Source organism: Heteronotia binoei, chromosome 21 (assembly GCF_032191835.1).
Source record: "Heteronotia binoei isolate CCM8104 ecotype False Entrance Well chromosome 21, APGP_CSIRO_Hbin_v1, whole genome shotgun sequence".
In the NCBI taxonomy this organism is placed as follows: Eukaryota; Metazoa; Chordata; class Lepidosauria; order Squamata; family Gekkonidae; genus Heteronotia; species Heteronotia binoei.
In genome coordinates, this window is record NC_083243.1 from 95,770,352 (window position 1) to 95,794,393 (window position 24,042).

At 41.0% G+C, this 24,042-nt stretch overlaps 1 protein-coding gene across 15 annotated transcripts in view; it reads right to left on the reverse strand.

Annotated features, from left to right (window-relative positions):
- Positions 1-467: 467 nt before the first annotated feature.
- The window catches only part of ATG13 (autophagy related 13), a 53,727-nt gene continuing 30,152 nt past the window's right edge, over positions 468-24,042 (reverse strand). The window contains exons 7-18 of one of the 15 annotated variants that reach the window (XM_060263359.1): positions 23,706-23,746; positions 23,148-23,244; positions 22,773-22,871; positions 21,854-21,947; positions 17,905-18,003; positions 13,777-13,860; positions 12,342-12,481; positions 6,812-6,929; positions 6,467-6,544; positions 6,177-6,293; positions 4,399-4,527; positions 468-3,534 (exon numbers count right to left, since the gene is read on the reverse strand). In XM_060263359.1, the coding sequence (XP_060119342.1) occupies positions 3,457-3,534; positions 4,399-4,527; positions 6,177-6,293; positions 6,467-6,544; positions 6,812-6,929; positions 12,342-12,481; positions 13,777-13,860; positions 17,905-18,003; positions 21,854-21,947; positions 22,773-22,871; positions 23,148-23,244; positions 23,706-23,746 (1,174 nt within the window). In that variant the 3' untranslated portion in view covers positions 468-3,456. Of the gene's footprint in view, positions 3,535-4,398; positions 4,528-6,176; positions 6,294-6,433; positions 6,545-6,811; positions 6,930-12,341; positions 12,482-13,776; positions 13,888-17,904; positions 18,004-21,853; positions 21,948-22,772; positions 22,872-23,147; positions 23,245-23,705; positions 23,747-24,042 lie in introns of all 15 variants that reach the window. The other 14 variants (XM_060263357.1, XM_060263358.1, XM_060263356.1 and 11 more) reach the window with 14 other exon arrangements.

Sequence of the window (24,042 nt, forward strand, 5' to 3'; positions counted from 1 at the left end):
CTGTGGACATCACTGCATCCTCTGGCAGCAAATTCCACATTTACATCTCTGTGTAAAGTAGTATTTCCTTTCATCTGCCCCTGAGCCTACTGCCCATCATCTTCATTGGATGCCCTCTGAATCTAAGAGCCAGGAGGCAACATCAGGGGAAGGTCTTGACCTCTGTGCCATTTTTGGCTCACCAGAGGAACTGGTTGGCTACTGTGCAAGAAAGAACACTGGAACAGATGGACCACTGGTCTGATCCAGCAGGGCTCTTCTTACATTCCATCTCATGTACACATCTCTTAAAGCAGGGTGTATTTGTTTTGAAACATACATTTATCTACCTTTTGCATCACAATTTTGGCACACAAGATGCTGAAGTACTATTCAAAGCATTTCTTAGAGAAAGAAGGGTCTTCTTGCATTAAAATGTTTCCATAGGAAAGATGTTACAGAAGTGAACACAGGTACTCTGACAAGAGTAACATACATAAAATTTTATTGGAAGTTATATGAATACATGTTGATGTACTCTGGAAATCATTTTGCAAAGATGTAATGAAGACCCTTTTCCCTTCCACCAAAGCATTTTAAAGTTACCAGCTACATAAAACTCATATTGATAGGTTTATGTACCAAGCAGGTGGTCAGTAAAATATCTTTGACTGCAGTAGCTGGATCCCTCCTACAGTAGGCCTGATCTAGGCTGCACTAATGCATTGACTAGGCAGAACAGAAAAGTAAATTACTCTTACAACATGCAAGATACCAGCATTCAGAAAACCATATAGAAAACAATACTCTACATGTTCTGTGTGCACAGTTAAATTTGTATCTGTAATGCTACTAGTTGTACCTAGGGGGTAGTTCTGCTCTGAGAATTTCACTAGTTGTCAACCTGGACAGCAAGAATACCATCTGTGTGAGCACTAGTGATGGCTGATGTCCTTTACACATCACAGCATTTTGGTATAACAGTAAGGAAGAACTATGGAGGCAATGCTGTGATGTTGAAAGAAATGCCAGTGAGAAGATATACAAAACATATGTACCAACCTAGTTTGGCAGCTCCTCACAGGACATATGCCAATAAATAGCTGACCAGGTAGCTGTCATGACATTCCATGCAGTCATTTACCTGAACAGGTACTCCTGCTGTTAATGCTATGCAGCTATCCTTAGATGATGGTGCATCAGAGGATGCAGTTTTTTTGCATTCACATTCCAGGCTAGCTAGGATGATAAAACATTTGACATGTGCTTGGGGAGCAAGGCATGCAGACATAACTTAGGTTTGTGGCATTTCTCTCTGGCAGAAACCCTAGAAGTCCTTTAGGGTAGTGTTGGTATCACACTTGGTAATGACAGCTACTTAGGTCTGAAAATGGATGTGATGGTGAAATATTAAAGATGGGTACTTTTGGTTCCATGTAAGAGTATTACCATTAGCTGCTTTGAATGTACTTTGAAGTACAACTAGATTCTATTTAGATCAGCCTGAAGCCTCCCTCAGTCTGAGACTGGTAATACTAAACATCACCATGTTAAAAGGCAAGGAGTAAATTCAAGTTTTACATCAATTCTGTGTAGCAGCAGGGAGCAGAATGCTCCAGAGGCTACATGAGAAGATAATGTCCCACTCTCTCAAAAAACCACCCACCCAAACCAAAAACCCCTTTTAATCTTGACAGATGGAATCATGTAGTGGGGGAAATTAACATCTTACTATTTTTATCAGGAAGCCATAGTGGTTCTTTGACAGACCATCTGTGCCAGTAGGCACAAGGAGGGAAGGGATGGAAAGGGTGTGATAGCTTTTGACAGGGAAAAGGGGTTGTGCCCAGAGTCCAATTTATCCCTGAGCACATGCTTAGTGTCATCTCTTCCCTTCCCTATGTTTGGTGAAGGATACAGAGCAGGCAGATCAAACATTCAGCAATGCCAGCCAATCACATTGCTTAACAGCTAGCCTATTATAAAAATAAAACTTTCAGCCAATCAAAAAAGAGTGCCACAGACCTCATAAAAATGTGCTTCTATCAAGATACTTTTCTAGCTTACTATAGGTCACAGCAAGCTTATTTTACAAGCATGTCAGAAACCAGTTTTTTAGAAACTGCCTGCAACTCCACTGCACCAGTATTTGTATATTATTTGTGTCACTCATGGGTCCCCAAATGATAGAGTTGAAATAACCAGTTGGATCTCATGCAAAATCTCTTATGACAAAAAGCACCAGAGTCCCTCTGCCTCTCACCTCAATCTAATGTGGCCTCCAAAATGTTGCTCTTGGGGGATAGGAGATGACTGTCTATAGCATAAGAGGGGAGTCGGAGGACTGCCATGGGCAGGAGAAGTTGAAAAATAGCCCTCCCACCCCGGTCTGCCATTGGTGGAAATTTTCCATTGGATCCAAAGACCCTGGAAGGATCACTTCCAGAATACCCATATTTGTTCTGAAGATAAATAATGATGGTTTAACCCATGGTGGGTGCTTTTACTGTGGAACGGTGTTGTTTCTTTCACCAATCTTGAAGTGACAAAGGATACAACAACCTGTATGGCTATACAACAAAGTGAAAACATCACATACAATTTTTCTTTAAATATAGGTTTCTTTTACAGTAATAAATATTTCTCATTTATTTTATGATAGAGCAGCAAAATTTAAGGTAGGGAAAGGAAGGAACTTTAGACAGACCTCCTACTTAAATAACCCTAGAGAATTAGGATTCCTAATTCATATTTACAACGGTTGACTCTAAACAGAGCCTATGAACTGAATCTTCCTTATATCTCGGATTCTATTTGTGGCCTTATTTTGATTGTGTTGGTAGGTGAGATGTGGAAAGCACCTCTTTCAGCTTTTATGGATTAATTCCCATTTGAACATCAGGCAGGAAAAATGGCCCCACTCCTTTGTTGCTTCCAAACACTGATCTGCAACAGTATGCTTGCCTTGATTAGGGCACTAGAAGTACATAATGGCTCCTTGCTCCTGTGCCTTGGCTGCACTCACAGCAGCCATATTAATTCTGCAGAAGTGGTATTTGCACTCATAACCAGAGTGTCTTCCAAGGCTCACAGGACTATTACATTCAGTGTTATTTTTTGCTTTACTTCATTGAATGTGGCTCTGTGAAAACCAATACTAGAACCCATGTTAATCGCGAAAGAGGCACTGCAGTCTCTCTCAACCCTGATGAGAGATGAAAGGAGAAAAAGACTTGATCTTGTTTCCTAATATTTGGTGTTAGACATGAACCTCAAACTGGGAGGAACAGAAGCTATGATCATTTCAATGCCAAGTCACTTGGAACTGTATCTGCATCTGATTTAGGAAAACAATCAGTGCTTAGTAAATGAATGGGTAGGGGAGAGGAACAAGACACTGAAGAAGGCAGAATTTATAGGCTCCCTCTTCCAGGGTGTCCAAGAGGAAGTTCACTGCTGTTGTGGTAGAGGGCAGCTTTACTGTAAAGTCTCTACAAAGGCATCAAACTCTTTGACATTTTTTTCATGGACAGCCAGTTTCTCCGGCAGTGAGTCCTGTGAAGAGACAAAAATTCTGAGCAGGTACAAACAACCTGGCTTGAAGATAAACTTGAAATAATGGACTATTTCAACAAAGAGCCTCTCTCACCAAATCATGTAATGATTAGAGCTAAGCACCTAGATCTCCCAACATGCATGCACAATCCCCCCCGCCCTGAAAAAAAGATTTGCAGTGACCCCTGAGGATTTCTGATACAACTGATTAAGCAGAGGTGGTTTGCTATTGCCTTCCGCTGCAAAATGTTCATTGGTGGTCTCCCACCAAAGTAGAGACCCTGCTTAGCTTCCAAGATCTGACTGGATTAGGCTATATTATCCTATTCTGCTTCCCCATCTTGATTATTACAACTGCCAAAATTAATCCTGCTCCTATTGTGCCAACATTGTTGAAGGATCTCCTGTTTTGACTGACTGGTTTGATTGGCAGGAGTTCATTCATGATCCACTTACTCAGAACATGCAAGATCATTTCTGCAGGAAGGAAACGTACATCAGAAAGGGTCTCTTATCAACCAAATGTACAGCTCCCAGTCAGCCCAAGGTAATACAGCAAACTGTTACAAAAATGGTGCAAGTACAATAAAGAAGTACAAAGAACTGTAACTTTGCCTAGACTTTCACTGTACCTAGGTATAGGTGGAAGTTAGACAGTAAATGTTGCCACTCTGTTTTACTTACCAGGTAGGTCACTCTGCTCTTGTTTATCAAGCTGCAACTAATTCCACTTCCTACTCACACTTGGCACTAAGGCAAAGTTAATGTAACTCCTCTCCTATCTTATAAAGCTGTTCAGGTAGTTAGGCATTGTTTCCCCCAATGTTCTCTTCAATGTCCCTTGCAAACTTAAATTTTCCATACCAGATCTTCTGCCATGGATTGAGCCCCAATGTCAATTGAGAGGCTGCTAAGTTGAGGTGGATTCTGAAATTCACGGTAAAATGTCCCCAGGTCCATTGGGAGAATGTCATCTTTAGAAAATGCTGGTTTCTAGAATGAAGGAGATACAGATGTCAGTGAGCACTACATAGCAGGCCTTGTAATGACCTCCTCCATACCCTACAATGGAAGAATCTTCAATATATGGATGTGTGTGCAAACTCACTCATAGGACAATACAGGGCGTCCTAATAAAGTACCCCTATGCATCTGCATCTAAACTGGCATAGGGCCCTGGGAAGAAGACGGAAAAACAGGAATGGCCTATGTGACATATGCTTTACCCCACCCCTTCCTAGTTATGGTAAGTATTAATTAACAAGAGGTCCCAGCATTGTCTCTCTCCTCCTGAAGCGTTAATCTTAGTGACCTACTTCTTCTGTAAGAAAACCTTCTCTGTCCTTAACCCTCTCATGGTGTCTATCACTTTGTAGACACCTGAGCCATCTCCTCTGGTGAGCAAGTTTTATGGTCCTTTCTCCTGGGTTATCAAAGTAAAAAGTCTATTACCCTTCTTCCTTAATTAGATGGTGTCGGCCAGCTAGCTCAGATACACAGGACATGCCAAAAACAGGGAGTGATCACATTTCCTGATAAGAATTTGGAAATCTCTGATCAAACATGAGAAGATTCCTGGTCTTTGTTCTGAATACCCACACCTTTTGTTTTAGGTCTACGAAACATCACTCCTTTTGTGTCAGGCTTACAGACCCTACCCCAGAAAGGGTACAAAACAAAATGCCATGCTTCAGCCCAGTGTGACTCTAAAGCGCCTACAAAGCTCACCCCCAGGCATAGCTTGATTCCCCACCCCCCCAATAACATGCAGGCCGTCATAATTCCCTTCATGAACATATGGATATGATAACTATCACCCTCAAAACTCCTTAATGTCTCTTTATTCCTCCATCTATCCATAGTTTTGCTTGTATGTATCTATGTTTACGCTTCTGCATGTAATTCGTGTTATCCAATAAAGAATAGCCTCCCTTTTAATCATTTGAGTTTTTCTTTTGTAATGGACCCACATAAAGGCGAACAAGATCTCGCCTGTCTACTCTTTTGCCAGCTCTGCCTCACAGTTAAACTCCCCATCTTAAGTGAGGAGGGCAGTCCAAGTAACAGCCTCTTTTTGCTGTCATAGTTAGCAAGAGACCACCAATAAAATGCATGTAATTGCTTCAATTGGTAATGCCACAGTGTACTGCAAAAAGCTGAACATTTTCCTCATTTTTGTTTCCTCATCAAAACCTGTCACATGAGTATCATATGAACCATGTGAGCATCTCTACTGTAGAATGCCTCCTTAGATGCCATTTTTGTTTCAATATAATCTGCTGCTACAAGGTGAACTGTGGTTTTAAGTCAGCACATAATATAGTTGAAGCAAGACAAGATAACATTTGTGCTCTGGTGCTTTGACTCTACAACAGACTTAGGTTCTTCCAAAACCCTGCTGCTCTGACCTGTAGTGTAAGGATGATGAATGCTGCAAAGAAAGGAGGTCAGTATCTCTTGGCCACTGGAAACATCTGGAGTACGTGCATTGTTTTTAACATAAATATTCATAGGACCCATTGTTGTTCCATGATAAAGCCTTGTTTGTTCAAGGAATCAATTTCCATTTACTCCTGCTGCAGGACTTACGTTCTGTTTTACCAAAAAGACATGTATATGCTTATAGGCTTGCAAAGACTTACAAAATCAACCATAACAAAATCATCATGGATGTTCCCACCACTGCTACTGCTGGAGCCCACTGAATGTAGACTGCCTTGAAGGGGAGACTCAAATTCTGGGGAATCGGGAGGATTCACCTATAGAAGAAATTAAGGTGTCAGACCAACACATCCAAATGACAACAGAAAGTTAAGCAGATGTGATTTTTTAAAAGGTGTATTAATGTTGACTCAGAAATATTAGAGCCACATTATTGGGAAGGCCTGTCATTTCTTACCATGAGAAACTGAGAAGGCTGGTCATTTCTTACCATGGGGTCATTATCTTCCAGCTCAATATTCTTGGGAGCAAACATAGCAAAAGGAATGTCTAGACTGGCCATGGTCACCTGAAAAGGTTCAAAAGAAAAAGTCTCAATGTCTCAGCCAAACACTGCTTTTTCACCTAGCATGTAATACACTGCTGAAAATCTTTAATGGTAGAAGCACTGAAAGTATGGCCAACCCAAGGACAAAAATGACTGAAATCTAAAGGATGCATAAAGTATTTCAGCTTGTAGCCAACACAGTGGTAGAGCTTGCTGCACAGTTCTGCCTCCTGTGTCAAGGAAGACAGAACACCATGAAGTTGCCACAGAGAAACAAGCTCCAAATACCTGGTTGATAGGTTTGTTGACGAAGGCTCCCACCTTCCTGACAAAGATGGTCTCCAGGAGATCATGTGGGGACCCGCTCTTCCCTTCACTGCTGTTAGATACTGTTTCTGTGTCCTCACTGAGAAATGAAAGAGAATATCTAGTTTATTTTTCATCTTATTCCTCTGGCCCCACCCTAGCACTAGTATATCTACAAAACTCAGTCCACAGAGAATATTCTTCTAGACTTCCTTCCTTCCTTTGTGTAATCAGTACTATTTAGTTATTATTTCCATTGATGTTTTCTCTGGGGAGGCATCTGACCATGTAATTTATGTATTGTTAAAAATCATTTTAAGCTATCTTTCCAACCAACTTAGTTTCCCCCCCCCCAACCAACTTAGGGTCCCCAAAGTGGCAAAAGGATAAAAAAGTAAACAAGTTGCAGTTTTTTATTATTATTACAGCCAATGGCCAGCACAGATCAGAACAAACCAATCCACACAAAAAGTGCATGGCCAACAACAGCATCACAGCACAACATAAAAGGACCCAAGAAGGAGGCATTCAAGGGGAGAGGGGATCCTACAGAACTCCCAAAGAAGGGGAGGGGGAGGAAGAAAACAAAATATAAAAATACATACATATTAAAAATGAAAAGCCACAACTAATGCAACACACAAATGGGAAGAAGGGTCAATCAGGAAATACCAAACATAACAGGAGTCTTCACCCACTGCAGAAAATAATGATAAGAGGTGGAAAGGACTTTAAGGGCCAGTGGACTCTTTCAAGGCCTTCTGAGCCCTTTGGGGGTTATACTTCAGGATCAAGGCGTGGATGTGGAGAGGGACAATATAGCCACATGAACAGAAGTTCTAACCAAGGAATACACACTCTGCAAACACTACCACTTGCCTTGGGAACAAAATTGCAGAAGGTAATGTTAGCACTGGCCAAGTCTGTATGACTAGCTTAGGGCTAAAAGAAGTTCTGTTTGTTGGTCTTCCGCGTTTAGTGAGAGAGGGTTCTGAAGACGCAAAGGAATCCAGTCTTGTACACAGCTGCGATTAGACTAGCTATATACATTTATTTACAATTATAATACAGACTAGCAAAGTGCTCCACATACAATTCACCATACAACCTCCCACAAGTAGCAGAGTACTACTGTACATTTATACATGTCCTCTAGGTGAGTGACCAATCAGGTTTAGTGCTGAGTCATGCTCACATCACTTTGGCTGATGCAATCTGGCAGTCTGCCAAATACCTCTGTCAGCCAGATCATCTACTGTCAATTAGATCCTTTGCTGTCAGCAGTGGTCTGACACCTGTACATACACTGACACCCCTCCTCAGGTGCAGATCACTAGTTTCAGCATATTCCTTAATGTTACAAATTTTTCCACAGTGACATTTTTAGTGAACACGTCAGCAACATTACATTCAGATTTACAATGTGTCAACATCATTCCTTTTACATTTCCATTCTCATTGTCATTGTGTTAGCTCACATGCGTAGTGTAACAGTTTAGTTCTTTAGCAGCCAGCATTGCCTTTCTTTAAAACATTTTCTACTAGGCAACTCAGTTTATTTGGCTTCTCATAGCCCATTACATCCACTCTTGCTGGCAGCTCTATAGGCATGAACCCTTTATTGTTTATTTGAGAGTCACATCTCTTTTGCTTAATGTTGTGCCTGCCAGCCATCATGCTTCCCCAAAGTCTAAATCTAGTGCACTTTGATAGCATTGAGGCTCCATGGCAGGCACATAATTTATAGCTGTGTCAAACCCAGACCTCTTCAAAGGCACTCCCTTATTTATCTGGGTTGACACTCTGATTTCAGGCTGAGTGTTCTATGAACCATCAGAGCCTTCATGTTTTACAGTCGCTGAACTGTCAGAGCTTTGAGTTCTCTGCCTTTCCTCTGTTGAGGAAGTCTCTTGTTTAATATTCACATGCCCCTCCTCACTCTGCTGAGACACCGGTAACTCTACACCACTGGGCAATTCATTTGCATGTACCCTGCTCCAACTTTCGTCTTCACAGAATGAGGCAGACCTGCTAAATTGCAGCATATTTTGCTCATCTGTGAATCTGTACGCCTTCATTCCGTTTTGGTATCCCAAGAATAGCAATTTCCTTGCTCTGGCACCCCCTTTTCGTCTTTTATCTAATGGTACATTGACCCAAGCCTTGGAGCCAACGATTCTAAGAAAATCTAAGCATGGTTTCTTCTCATACAGCACCCTGTATGGAATGTCATTTATTGCTTGAGTCCATAACCTGTTTATTATAAAGCATGCTGTCTTCAGTGCTTCTCCCCTAAAAGTTATTGTTAGCTCGCTATCCTTCAACATAGCATGAAGCATGTCTGCAGTACTCCCCCTTTTCTCTCTGCCACCCCATTTTCTGCTGGGGCAGAAACATTAGTAATTCTGTGATGGATTCCCTGGTCTCTGAGCGAGGAGGCAAATTGTTTTCCTACAAACTCTCCCCCCATATCTGTCTGCAAAGCACTTACCTTGCAATTTAACTGCCTTTGCACACGTTTAGCCCAGTATCTGAATGTTGAACACACTTCTGACTTTTGTTTCATGGCATACACCCAAGTAAAACGACTGTGGTCGTCTACCAAGATTAACGCATATTTGTTTTTAGATACACTGGGGGCATAAGGGCCGATCACATCGGCATGAATTAGCTGTAGGGGCCTCTCAGAGACTCTGTTGCTTACTTTGACCACCGGGTAGGCCTTAGATTTTGCCTGCTTTCACACATTACAATCAAGATAGGCACTGCAGGACTCCACCTTTTCACCTTATAGAATGGCCAGGGTCTTATTAATAGTGTTGTAACTTGCATGCCTCAGCCTTCTATGCAACCTATGAATACATTTATGATGAGGCTGCTTGTTCCTACAGCTTGTGCTTTCACTGTTAATGATCCAGCACATACACATTGTCTCTCAATACACCTCTGGCCAATAGTTTACGTGCTTTAAATATTTTACAATTATTTACATCAAAGGATACAGTAAAGCCTGCCTTTGTCAATGCTGAGACACTTAGCAGACTTGTCTCTAGACTAGGTACACAAAGCACATTCACAAATTTGTGCTTTAGTTCATGAAAGTACACAGTTCCTTGGCAGAGGATCTCAGCCTTTCTGCCATCAGCTAGACTCACAAACCGAAGACTTGCAGGCACAGTGTCCTCTAGCAGTCTCTCCTTGCAGCAGAACATCTGGGTGGCCCCGGAGTCAATAATCCATGGTGCTTTCTGCAGACCCGAGTCAGTCCTCACCAGTTTCGCTTGCTGGTTCTGCGAAGACTTCTGCCTGCCTCTCCGTAGCTCAGAGCAACTCCTTCTCAGATGTTTTTTGTTGCCACAAAAGAAACATTTTTTCTTTACTTGCAACACTCTCTCCTTCGGTGACTGCTGCCAGCTAGAGGCACTTCCCACAGTCTCAGGCTCTGGCTTCTGCTGACTTTGATGAGCGTGAGCTGCCTGCTCTCTGCACTCTTGCTGCCTTTGGTCTTCTGCCAGGAGCTTGCCAGTTATGTAGTTTAAAGTAAGCTAATCAGTGTCCTGGCCCTCAAATGCCATTAACAACATATCAAGTCTCTCATGCAGAGAGCTCAGGATTATGTACACCTTATCTTCTTCCGGAATTGTTTTACCTCGCTGTTCCAGCTCTTGGAAGCATGCAGATAAGCTGTTGAGATGATCTCTCACCGTCTCCGCAGCCAGCATTCTCTTCTGATACAGCTTCCTCGTCAGTGCTATCAGCGAGCCAGCTGTTGTCTGCATGTAGACGGCCTTGAGCGCGTCCCAGGCTTCCTTCGCCTGCTGTATTCCTCCGACGTGCACCAACTGGTCATCCGATATACTTAATATTATGGTTGCGAGAGCCTTCTGGTCCTGAACGGCATCTTCAGGTGTGGGGTCCGCAGGAGGAGCAGATACACAGTTCCACAGCCCCTCTCGCTTAAGAAAATGTTCTATACGCAACGCCCACACGTTGTAGTTAGTAGGAGTCAGCTTATCTATTAGCACCGTAGCCGCCGCTGTAGCCATCCTGCTCAGCACCTGCTTCTCAGCTACTGCTGTTCTCCTCCACCGAGACAGCTTTCTCCTCACTTCTGAAGCACTTCTGCGTCTTTCTCCAACACACACCTCTTCTACTCACGGCACTCAGGTGCAGCGGAAGCGTGCTGGGCCCATAACCCTGTTGGTCTTCCGCGTTTAGTGAGAGAGGGTTCTGAAGACGCAAAGGAATCCAGTCTTGTACACAGCTGTGATTAGATTAGCTATATACATTTATTTACTATTATAATACAGACTAGCAAAGTGCTCCGCATACAATTCACCATACAACCTCCCACAAGTAGCAGGGTACTACTGTACATTTATACATGTCCTCTAGGTGAGTGACCAATCAGGTTTAGTGCTGAGTCATTCTCACATCACTCTGGCTGATGCAATCTGGCAGTCTGCCAAATGCCTCTGTCAGCCAGATCATCTACTGTCAATTAGATCCTTTGCTGTCAGCAGTGGTATGACACCTGCACATATGCTGACACTGTTTTGGGGAAAGAAAATACTACTAGAGTGAAGAACCTCCTTATCAGAAGCTCCAATTACACTTTAGTACCAGCAACATGTTATTTTAAGGATAATGGAACTTTACAACTGAAACCACTCCTCATTATAACCAACAATGAGTCCAGTATGCATTGCCAGAGAAATGCAAGAAAGTGGAGATGTCACCATCAGAAGCCATCACATCATAGTGCCTCAAAGTATGATGTGAACCTCCAGAAAAGATACAGTTGCATGGCAAAGCCTGTAAGACTGCTCCTCCCCTTGCTGGTTTTTGTATAGAAAGAGCCAGGGGTTTGACTGCCAAACCAGGCAAAGTGGTGTAAAAAAATGTGTTTCCACACTGTCTTTTAGGATTTGGGAAGGCTTGATATGGTGTATTTCGAGAACCTGGAATCAGTAAGGCAACTTAGTTGTTTTGTGGACAATACAGCTTCTTGTAGCTATTTGTAACAATGTGGCAATCAATGGCTTAGATCCTGCCTAGAATTTCTGTGAGTGCAAGGGCTGAAACAAAACAAACCTTTAGTAACAAAATTAGTTACTACACACATTGTGGAACTTAGTGCACTTCAACACAGTTTTAGGTAAATCCCTCAAGTAATGTATAAACTCTGTAGTTAACTATGCACATTCAAATATATCATTTGAAATTGGAGGTTTCCCTGTTCTATCTTTGTGCAAAAGTTCTAGCTACTGTAAATGTGTGAAAAGACCCCCGTTACTAAAGTTGCTTCTGCACAGTTGCTTCTGATAAGGGAGGAGATAAAGTTATTTGTATTTTCTCTGCTTCCCAGAAGAAAATTAAAGCTCCTCCAGAGGTCTTCTTCACCCAAAATTACTGATCAATGTAACAAAGCAATTTATGTCCAAGTAGTGTTTTTCTTTTAAAAACCTTTAGTAATAATATGAAGCATTAGGGGCAGAGGTGGAACACCTACCTACTAGATGGAGTAACTGCAGAGTAGTGGCACCCATCCAGTGTGGTGCATGTTACCATTCGCTCATGATCAGCCTGAGTGCCATGAACGGGCTGGTTGGGAATCAGGGGCACTCCACCCTCCTTTCCTGGAATAATCAACTGGAGTGAAAAAGAATGACCAAATGAAAGATTTTTCTATTAGTTTGATAAAAGATTACACTAAGAGGAACTCTTAGTTCTATGGCTTTCCAGACTGATTTTTTTTAGCTTTTAATAATACAGAATTGACTGTTGGGCTAGAGTTAATTATACCCACCATATGGGAACTGATTGGCACTGCCTATCAAGAACACTGACAACAGATAAGGACATCTGGATTGCAGGCAAATACAGATGAGAGGGAGACAAATACAGAAAATAAGTTGCTAGAACAAGAGGGAGTGGGGAGGAAATAACAGATAGAGAAGGCCGGCCAGCAGTTCCACCTTCCCTCCATGTCTGACCACAGTCCATTCCAGCCTTATTTGCCTGTTCACCAACCTTCAAAGGACTCACTCCTCTTGTGGTACATAATACATAGTTCAGTTCTAACTGTACCCTACAATTAATCATTGAGGAAATAAAGTCTAAGGGGTGATTTTCTCAAAAACAATTACATTTCCTCGCTTCTAAATTAACTGAATTCATACCTTTGTCATTAGGACATATTTTGGACTATGACATATCCAACTATCACCACCTTTAAGCTGATTATGATTAAAATCCATGCTGTTCCTGCCACCAGAGGAAATAATTCAGGCTACCACAAATCATGCACAATGTTCCATCTCTTCATCTCTTCCATGAAGATGCTCAGGTTCAAACTTTTGGTGAGTATCTAAGAAGATGGAATCAAATTCTCTAATTCTGAGATGCCTTTTGAGAATTACAGTGCCATCCAAAACAGAGTTACACACTTCTAAATTCATTGTACCTTAGACGGGTACAACTCTTCTAAGGTACAACAACATTGTGCCTTAGAAGGGTAAAGTTGTACCTTAGAAGGGTAGAACTCTGTTTAAGTTGGCTGTGTTTGTAAGTCTTCATCATATAGAGCTGGCATGCAGATGACATACAAAATAGTGCCTTTTGGCAGATATTAGATACTATAAGACATACAGGAAAATCTTGCTCTACTGGAGTATCTGCAATTAAATCTGTGAGAAAAAAAATCTGGGTTCTGTAGCATCTTCACTGCATGGTATCTTTGCCCCAAAAATCAAATTTATTGTGAATCCAAAGAGCACTGCAAGGCTAGCTTCCTCTGGTATCTGTCAGTTCAGTTTTTATAAAAATGATTCCCCTAGATCCTTTGCTAGTATGATACAATGGATATAGAAGCATGCCAACTGTTTTAAGGGATAACAGCAGCTATGTAAGAGAGACACTTAGTGGCCTCAAACCTCTAAGAATACCTGGTGGGGATGTGCCGCACTCAAGCCACCAGCAAAGGCTACTGGGTAGCCCAGGTCAGTGGATCCAACTCCCAGGGCTGCAGGCTGATAAGAAAGACGAGAACTGGAGAGCTAAGAAATGAGAAGGGAAAGGAAAAGGGAGAGAAAGGGAAAACCTCACAGTCTGAATAATCTTCAGAATTACTGGAAAAGGCCGGGGTGTGGGGAACTGTCATATTTGCAGTGTCAAATACTATTCTGGAACTGCACTCCTCTCATTCTAACACACACTTAGAAGACAATGTACAATTGATTAAATGGAATTTGCTTCAAAGTAGTATTTGCTATTACTAAAAACTAATTCCAAGTATAGTTTTTCCTTTCAAATGACATTGAAATTATGAAATTATGACTCAGAAATAGAAATTACGACGTAGAAATTATGGAGATACCCGTAAAAAACTCAGTGAACAGTATGGAGAAGGTGACAGCTCTCTCATAACACAGAGAAATCCCTTAAAATCTCCTGGAGCAGCTATAGTAATTGGTCTGACAGCATACTGGTATGAAGGATTATGCTTGGTACAGAAAAATAGTGATGTGAACATTTGCATGTCCCTCTTTTGCATATCACAGAATAAAACACTACCATAAAACCTCCCATTTTGTACAGGAGGCCTGGCATACACACAAAGCAGAATGAGGCAATACAGTGAACAGGAGTACTTCAGAAAGGAAAACCCCAGAAGCTCCCCATAGGAAACATCAGTTTGAATTTGAGTGGGCATTTTGTAGCCTTCCTTCAGTATGGAAGCATATTCAGAGACAAAAATCAATCTCAAAGAACTTGAGTTCCCAATCAAAATATTATTACTGAGCAGCATCTTTCTCCTCAAGAGAGTCAGTCAGTATAGGGCTGATGCTTTAACACTCCTTTCCAATTCTCCTTCTAAGTTGTGAAGTCTTGTGAGCAAAAATCCTACTTCCTGAGCTGCTGGCATTAAAGTTGTGAGCTACTGCAAAAATTAGTTTGCTCTGGGCCATTTTTTTCCTGAGCTAAGACAAAAATGGGTGGGCTGGAAGCTAAAAAACTGTGAGCTAGCTCACACTAAGCTTAGAGGGAACATTGCTCCTTTCTCTTTATGCCATTTCTTTCTATGGCTCTTGCAAAAGAGTTCTAGATTCATTACAACCAAAGACTACAATTAGTGTAGAATTGGTGCCGAATGCTATGGCGCACCTGCTTGCTGCAGTGCCTATATGGGCATGCATGCAACCAAACCAGTGCTCTGCCAGCTGCACTGGTTACCAATTGAGTACCGGATCCAGTTCAAGGTTTTTGTTCTGACTTTCAAACCAACGGCCTGGAATCAGCATATTTATGAGACTGCCTCTTCCCGTATATCCCCTGGAGAGCCTTACGCTCCATGGATCAACATCTGCTGGTGATCCCTGGCCCAAAATAAGTCCATTTAGCCTCAACCTGAGCTAGAGCATTCTCTGTCCTGGCCCCTACCTGGTGAAACAAGCTCCCATTGGAGATTAGGGCCCTGCAGGGACTGTTACAGTTCCACAGGGCCTGTAAGATAGAGCTGTTCCACGAGGCATTCAACTGAGGCAGTGGACATTTTGTTATCCTGTGGTCTTCCTGCTGCAGGGATCCTGATGAAATACCTCTGTTGACCCATTTATCTTATACCAGCTGGGGTATGTATGGAAGGAGTGGAGACAATTGATACCACCATCTGTAGAATTGGAGTTTATTTTTAGACTGTTATATTACTTTTAGATTGTATATTGTTTTATCATATGTATCTGATTTTAACCTTGTATTATTGACTGTTGTTACCACTCAGAGCCCATTTGGGTAAGGGCAGGCTATAAATTGAAAATAATAATAAATATTCAAATATGTGGAAATACACACTGATATGCTGTGGGAAAGGGCCCACCCCCATTCAATCCAGCTCTTCCCTGCCCAAGGAGAAAGAGAGAGGCAGCCAGCCCTGCCCATTCAAAAGAGGGAAAGAGCAAGAATCAGCCTGCCTGCCTGCCTAGCAAGCTGTACTTAGCCCTTCTGCTACTAGGCTGGCCCCACCCAGCCCAGCTAGTGGTAGGGAGGCTGCCAGTGGCCATAATAATGGCTTGCTGTTCTCATTCCTCCCAACAACAGAATAAATTCTCTTATTTATTCCAATTTGAAAAGTCCCTCCACCCAAAGAAACACTCCTTTCCCTTCACATTTACTGTTACTGTTAGGTTGTGCTGCTATCTCCAGACCTTTTTGCAGGGGTATTATCTGTCTGAAATACAAGCTGAAATACAACTCTGTATTAGGTCTTTCAGTCTCTCCTTTTCACTATAGCCTTTTACCATCCCACAAACAACTTCTGGAACTTCAGAGACAGTTGGCATTAGCTTCTAATACAGTGTGAGGAACTGTAATGTGAACTGAGGAAAGCCAGTTGCACATGGAGAAGTGCTGAGTTGTGTGAAAGAGTCTGTTCGAATCTTAGACACAGCCTGATTCAAGAGAAGAGGAACATGTGTCTCCAGCATTCCTTTCTTAGCCTGTAAGCTTTCCACTGAGATTCTAATGAATTACAGAAGTTTTATAATGAGATTGCTGTGATGTCCAAATGTGGCAATGTTTATAATCTACTGGTGACATATAAAATATCCACATCACAACAAATTTGCCAATGGACAAAGAACAACTCTAAAAAAAATCTCCATGAGTTTTATCTGGGAACCATGACCACATATAATCTATTAAAGTTTTAAAAAATATATAGATTTAAAAAATATATATAGATTTTTTTTAACCAAATGTCAGCCTATAATGGTTATTTGAGGAAATAATTATGGTAGAAATCATTTTAAGTATATGGAGATTAATAAAGAGATGTTTAAAATTTTAAATTATCCTTGATACATAATAAAGCAAATTTTCTGTTGTACTTACAGAGTAAGTATGCGTACTGAATTTACCAAATACTTGTTTACAAGCTATGTATATTTTATAGTTGGGAAGTTAATGAGAATGTGCCCTCAGACCCACCCACCCACATTCCCCACAACAGGCTCTTGCTCTTCTTGCTTTATGCTACCTATATCATTATTAAAAATAAAAGTAGTTGGTCTGCATGTCTATTTATTTTTGTCAAATCTTGGTTCTGATAAGGAAACCTTGATGACAAACTTTTCTAGGTAGCATTCACTGAGGACATGATGGGCAGGACCTCTACAAATAAACACCAACACAAATTCCAGTAATCTCTTTAAGAGGGGAAATTACTTGCCTTTATAGCTGCAATTAGTCAGAGCACTAGGCCCACAGTGCCATGTGCAACTCTCCCTTTCCACGTAGCTGGGAAGACAAGAGGCATCTTTTCCTCCAACCTGTGTTCCATACCTTCTCAATTTGCTTTCCGGTCCCGTCAACATTTCTCTCTCTCCATAATTCATTCTAAGCATAACTTTTGTATTTGTGTGTGTGCGCGCGTGTACACAACTGAAGTCATGGTGACCTCTGGTGACTGACCCCTACTGGGGACTTGGAGGATATTCAGGGAAGTGGCTCCCAGTATTTCAAGGAGGTCTCCTATCCGAGTACTTGCCAGAGTCAACCCTACTTAGCTTCCAAGATCTGATGAGACTGGGCTTGCCTGGACTATCCAGGTCAGGGCTTTCTGTCTTGCTTTTGTTGGTGCATATGGCTGTGGCCTCTCAGAATTAACAAAAATATAGTTTCTTGACTGAACTCCAGCCAAATCAATGAAATATCACAGATCTCTAGTACAACTTATTTTCCACAAAGCTATCAAGCCTTTTTTAAAAATTTGCCCCACCCTCCTTCAAAGCATGTAGTCATTAGATATGCATAAAGCTGAAGTTCAGTGATAAATAACAAATGCAATGATTTATAAAATAAATACTCACTTAATTTGTTTTTTAAAGTTACCAAGAACCATACAGATGTTGCAAACATCTAAACAGAAAAAACCCAAAGGCCAATTTCCATTTTAGGTTGATCAGGCTTAGGATAAAATTCAAGCAAAATTATTTACTACAGAAACTTCTTATAACTTTTTCCTAATGTTAAAGGTATTGTCAAGCCATATACATTGTTTTCTACAATGAACTCACTTGATGTGAAAAAGCCAGCCCCATCATAGGGCTCTTCAAGGTATCCACCACCAAAGGAGAAGAGGTCTGAAAATGTGCTTTAGTAATAGTAAAAACATACTGAACAAGACAGACACACAAAAGAAAACAAAAAAAGAAGAGAAAGAAAAGGACTTGAGAAAAGAAGCTGAAGACAACTGGATGAACTGAATGCTGGTGAAGAGAGTTGGTGGCCAGACCTATTAGAAATGTTTGCACATGTCAAGACCACAGAACAGCAGCATATTGATGTTAGAAAATGCCAGAAATACTGACAGCTATTCCATGTAGAAGTTCTAAATTCAAATACATCTGAATATGGATTACAGCCTCAGCCAAGAGTGAAGATACAGTAGAACTACTCCTTGTTCAATCTTGGCTGAAGCTCTAATCCAAATTCAGATGTATTTGAATTTACATTAGCAGTGTTGATTATGCTGAATAGCCATTGGTGATTATGGAGAAAGAAAAATGAAGCCATACAAAGCAGTAGCCATGCAAACCTTCCATGGACTTTTAACATATCAGTAATCCCAATCATCTCCATTTAGACTAAACTTGGTGGTTTAACAAAGACAGTGAACCTTTGCAACTTCTGGCAAGTTCAGATGTATGTGTGTGTGAGGTGCTGTTAAGTTGCTTCTGACTGCTGTTAATTGTTCCACTGAACTAAAAAAAAGACCAGCTACTCTAGTCATAAGGAAAAGGGAAGGAGAGTTGGGAGGAGAGAGAGGAGAGAGAGAGAGAGAGAGAGAGAGAGAGAGAAATAAAAAAAAAAATAGCAGCTCTCCAGCAGCCCTGGCCCCACTCAATGCACAGCAGCCAAGAAGGTCTGAGCGCCTGCTCCGGCTGCAACGCCACTGAGGATGTTCTCCGCAGCTGAGAATGAAATGTCTGGAAGGAAAACTTTCTCCAGTAGAATACGGCATTTGATCCCGAAAGACTCTACAAACCCTAATGATGTTACCAGCCGTGAAAACCTGAAATCTTTGATAATCCTTCTGAAGCTTACAGCAGGCCCTGTACTAAGAGCCCTGTAAGCTCTTGGAGGATTGGCTACATCAGGGATGTGTGGCCTAATATGCAAAGAAGTTCCTGCTATAAAAAAAGCCCTGAATACTAGTATGCCATTGTGGCCAGCTTGCTTTTCTCCCAAGCAACTGCTGTGGTTGTGTTTTTATTTTCTCTTCTCTCCAATGAACTTGCTCTCATCCTAGTGGCTTTCTGGGTTCTGGGATGAAAGCACAGATGCTGCAGAGAAGGGTGAGGGGATCTTAGCAACAATGGGCCCTTTATGGATCTTTTAGAGAGGAATTCTGGCATGAGGCCCACAGCTCAAGGAGGCTCTCAGCTTAACTGTTCTTCAGTGGAAGCTGGGAACCATAAGCCAACAAGAAGCCTCACTTGGCAATGACCTTGCCCTCTTCTCTGGAACATTGAGTGGATGCCACACTGGAGAATGATGTTCAGAAGAGTCACAGAGGACATATCAATTAGCCAAAGAATATCATTATAGTAGACAGCTTGTCATAAAGTTATCACACTCTAGCAATATATCAGCTGCTGATTTTTAAAAAAAAAGCACAGAAAGACTTCTAGTGGTGGTGGGGAGGGCAGCTACATGGGGCTAAGAGGAGGAAAATGTGGGGACAGTTGCCATGTGAATGATCCATTGCCTTTGAAGGGACAATGAAAATGGCACTGCTGGGGTTGGAAGCCATTGCCCAGCTCTTACTCAGCCTGCTTAAAAAATAAATATTTTTATCTCCTATAACAGGGGTGGCCAGCAGTAGCTCTCCAGATGTTTTTTGCCTACAACTCCCATCAGCCCCAGCCAGTATGGCCAATGGCTGGGGCTGATGGGAGTTGTAGGCAATAAACATCTGGAGAGCTACCACCCCTGCCCTATAACATCAAAATTTAAAGTTTAAAAGATGGCTCCAAAGGGGTAAAAGAAAGGCAAAAACAAAGAAGAAAAAATACAGCCTTTAACAGACTTTTTTCCGGCTCCAGACATACCATTCACCTCCCCCACAACGCTGGGGAGGGATGAGTGAACGGCTGAAGAGACTCCTCTCACTGCAAATTTTTTAATGCAGGCACTAACCAAACAGAGGCAAGAACTGAGAAATGATATAACAGAAATGCTACAACCAGTGACCCAACGACTGGATTAATTAGAAGAGCTTCATAAGCAGACATGCCAAAAAGCAGAGACAGCTTTTCGGAAAGTAATGGAGCTCGAGAAAAAAAATATCTGAGACAACTTCAGATACTTGGGCACGGGAACGTATTCTGACTTTGGACTATCAAAGCCGTGAGCTGTGCCTAAAGTTCTGAGGGTTCACATCAAATGTTGAGGCTGGAACAGAGCTGACTATATTTATGGCAAACTGGCTAGCAGCTACACTAAATCTTGAAACTGGAATGACACCCCTCCTGCAGCGAGCTTATCGCACTGGCAAGGTATGTGAAGAATCTACTTCATCATCATATACAGAGATATACTGGTAGAATTCAAGGATTTTCAAACACAACACAAGATTCTTGCAGAGGCCAGGGAGAGGGGGAGTTTGGACTATCAGGGGTTAAAGATCCAGGTATATCCTCATCTCCCTCCTGAGTTCTTAAAGATCAGAGGTGATCTTAAAGGCACAACAGCGAAACTGTGAGATTTAGGAATAAGATATCGTTGACTCCAAGTGGACAAACTTTGTGTGCAACAAAGTTCAACTTATTATACTGCCCCCAACTCTGCCTCTGGTGAATTATTGCTGACTGCTTTAAATTCCTTCCCCCACCCCTGCATCGAGAGTAAACAAGAGGAAGGAGCGCTCTCCCCCTACTCCTGTTAAAGCAAGTCGTGTATGCACTTCTGAAGATCATGAAGATTTTGAGGAGAGTGTTGACTCCTTTTAAAAAAATGGGGTACAATTTATAATGGAAGCATAACTCTCTGATACTAGAGAGTGGTGGGACTGTTGTAAGTGTCTGGGCATGTTCCCCCAAGGTATAATCAGCCCATGGAAAGTGGAGTCTTGTTCTCCTCTAGTCCTTAAATTTTAAGGTCTCCAAGGGCTGAGCTATATATTATAATATTTGTAGCATAACTTAACTCTAATTTGATTTGAAATATATAATGTAAAGCTAATATAATGAGCTAAAATTAACTTTTGAATTTTATAAATTCTATTATTTAATCTTCGAGAGAAGAATGAAGGAAGATGATGAAGATGAAGAAAACATGAAGATACAATGTTTAAATGATATTAAGTTTGTACAGTGTAAAAGATTGTGTTGGAGTTAATTTTTAAATTCTTCCTTTAATGAAGAAAGAAAATGCAAAAAGAAAAGAAAATGGCACTGCTACATAAAGCAGCCTAAGATACTAACAGCAAAAATCTGCACTCAGAATGTTGTTTCCACACCAGGACTGTACATGTTGTGTTAGGGTTTGCTATACAGCTGCTAAGGCTCTCTTGCCAGCCTGTTTAGAATTACCAGCTTTTTAGGGCCTATCCAAGGAGTCTGCAAAGTACAAGCTCATTCTTAAGCATTTCCCAGTATGGGGAATTTAAAAATAAACAACAGATACTGCACAATGAGGTAGTTGTAAGACTGCAGAAAGACTTAAATTCTGCTCTGCGTAATAAAATCAGGACACAAAAGATGTTTATGAAACTGTATCTTACCTATAAAACAATATAATTTTTGTAGTGTTGAAATGTGTGTATGGTTAGCGCAATAACATTTAATTTGCATTAATCTTCATTTCTGTACTTGTCTTACAAAAATATTCTGTGAAAATTCAAGTAAAATATAATTACAATAAATTAAACCATATTCCGCAGCCAAACATTATTAACACAGCTGCTTCTCTAAAGGACACATGCTGGAAAACTTTTAGAGCTGTCTCTGAAAAGTTTCATACCTGAGATGGAGGAGAAGTAGAGAAAGAGGTGGTGCAGACTTCTTGAGAGTCCTCTACTGATGGGTATGCTACTGTGGCTTCCTCGCCACCTGTTCTGTAAAAACAGGAAGAGATAAATTTCTAAATGTGACTATTCAATAATACACATACAAAAAGTATACACAGAGAATGACAATGCAGCCAAGGATCCAAGTGGAGTTGAAAGGAGAATTATGAAGGAGCTCTAACTCTTTTAGTACTAGAACTGAAGAAAATGTTACTGGGGTGATTAGAAATTTTCAGTTCTGATTTCTTCAGAAATTCTCCCTAAAGGAGGAAGAAACATGATTCTTCCGTGTTCCATCCTGTTTTAGAAGACTTTTTTTTCTGAAGGAAGAGTCTTGATATATCTGTTCCGTGAATTAGCTGCAGGGGTGAATCGATCACAACAGACAGTTTCATGTACTTTGTCATTGTCGTTGGTCCAGCTATCAAGGACATTTTATGGAAAGGAAATGATTTTCAAACTTTTATCTATTTATCAGTTTCTTTTATTAAAATTTGTGAAGAATTCTGAATCATGTATGCTTTCCAGCTGATACACAAGCATGTAAATATGAAAATGGACATTTGTGTTAGCTTTATCTTGCATGTCATTTTGTATAGTAATTATGATTTTTCAGCCTTCATAATGTGTAATCAGGAAAAACATTAATGATGTAAAGAAGTCTTCACCTTAACTAGCTAGAGTGAGTGTGAAACCTCTGGGTTATATTCCATCCACTAATCTCTTAACAGAATAGGAAATGCAGACTTTTCTCATGCACTCCAAGTAACAGCAAGCAGGACTGGCATTCTTTTCCCCACCCAGCACTGCATGCTGTAAAGGCTCTACACTTGGGAATAACTGTGCTTTCACCTATTAATCATGTTGCCTCACCTGTAATTGCAGGGGTGCATGGGTGAGGAGCTGGGATAGGGACGGTCCACAAAGTGATCAATGATAATCCCCATGATAGGTGGGGTCCTCTCAAACTGCCTGCAATGCAACAAGCACATGGTGTTATTCATAAGACTCTTCTCCCTTCTTCGTTGCAACCCCAGTTCTGGCAGCTAAGCTATTGTTTGCATCAGATAATGAGGAGCAGAGCATCACCAAAATTCCACCCTGCAACTCCACACATGAACAAAGCATTTGGTGGTTTGAAGTATAACTCAGGGTAACCAAATACAAAGCAAGATCTAAGAATCCCAGATTGTGCACTTAAAAACTGTGTCTCTGAAAAATGGTTTAGTTTCACTATGATTTCCTCACCTTGTAGAAATGAAGGCCAAGTTGATTCTGTAGGCACAAGACAAAGTGATGGTGCCCAATGGAGTACCCACTGTTCCAACACGAACTGTCTGAAATCCTACAGAGGCAGAAGAGCAATTGGCAAAGTAATACTAATTTTACATAAAAATAAATGCTCACTTCAGCAGCACATATACTAAAACTGAAACATAAAAATAACAGTATTAAATATTTTACCTTGCTTTTCCTCCCTAGAGGATACCCAACATGGCTTATAAAATACGATTTAAATAAATGAACAGAAAAAGAAAAAGCAGTAACAACTGATTTCCAGCTTCTCTGAATGACTTTTGGTAAAAATCCTCTTGTTAGCAATGGTGTAATGATACTAATTTCCTGTCCTGTGGTATGCCTGATCTTGCTTCCTAATGCAACTTGATCATATAAATACCACCTATATTCTACTTTTCTACTTAATTTATTATTCTGTAACTCTTCTTTCCTCTTCCTATTCCTCCATTTTAATTGTTTATGTAGCTAATACAAATCTTGTAAAAACAGTGCAGTGCCCAACCATACCTTCTCCTAGGCCACTCAGCTGGACTTCTCCAAAGTATATCCTATAAATGGGGAAAAGAGAGAGAAATGGCACATTAGATGTAGATTACCAGGCAGTACAAAATCAGACACAGTTTTAATCACTAATGTGCAAAATGCTTTACAAATCCTGATCTTCTGTGCTCTTTTACAGATTGGAGTCAGGGCTGAAAGATAGCAATTTGCTATCCATGAGTGAGTAGGAAATTCAAATACATCATCAATATTTTATCAACTGGATCAGACAATTGGTAAAAAAAAGATTAACCAGAAAAATCCTAGTCAGACTCAGAACTACTTTAGGTTTATCGTCTCTATT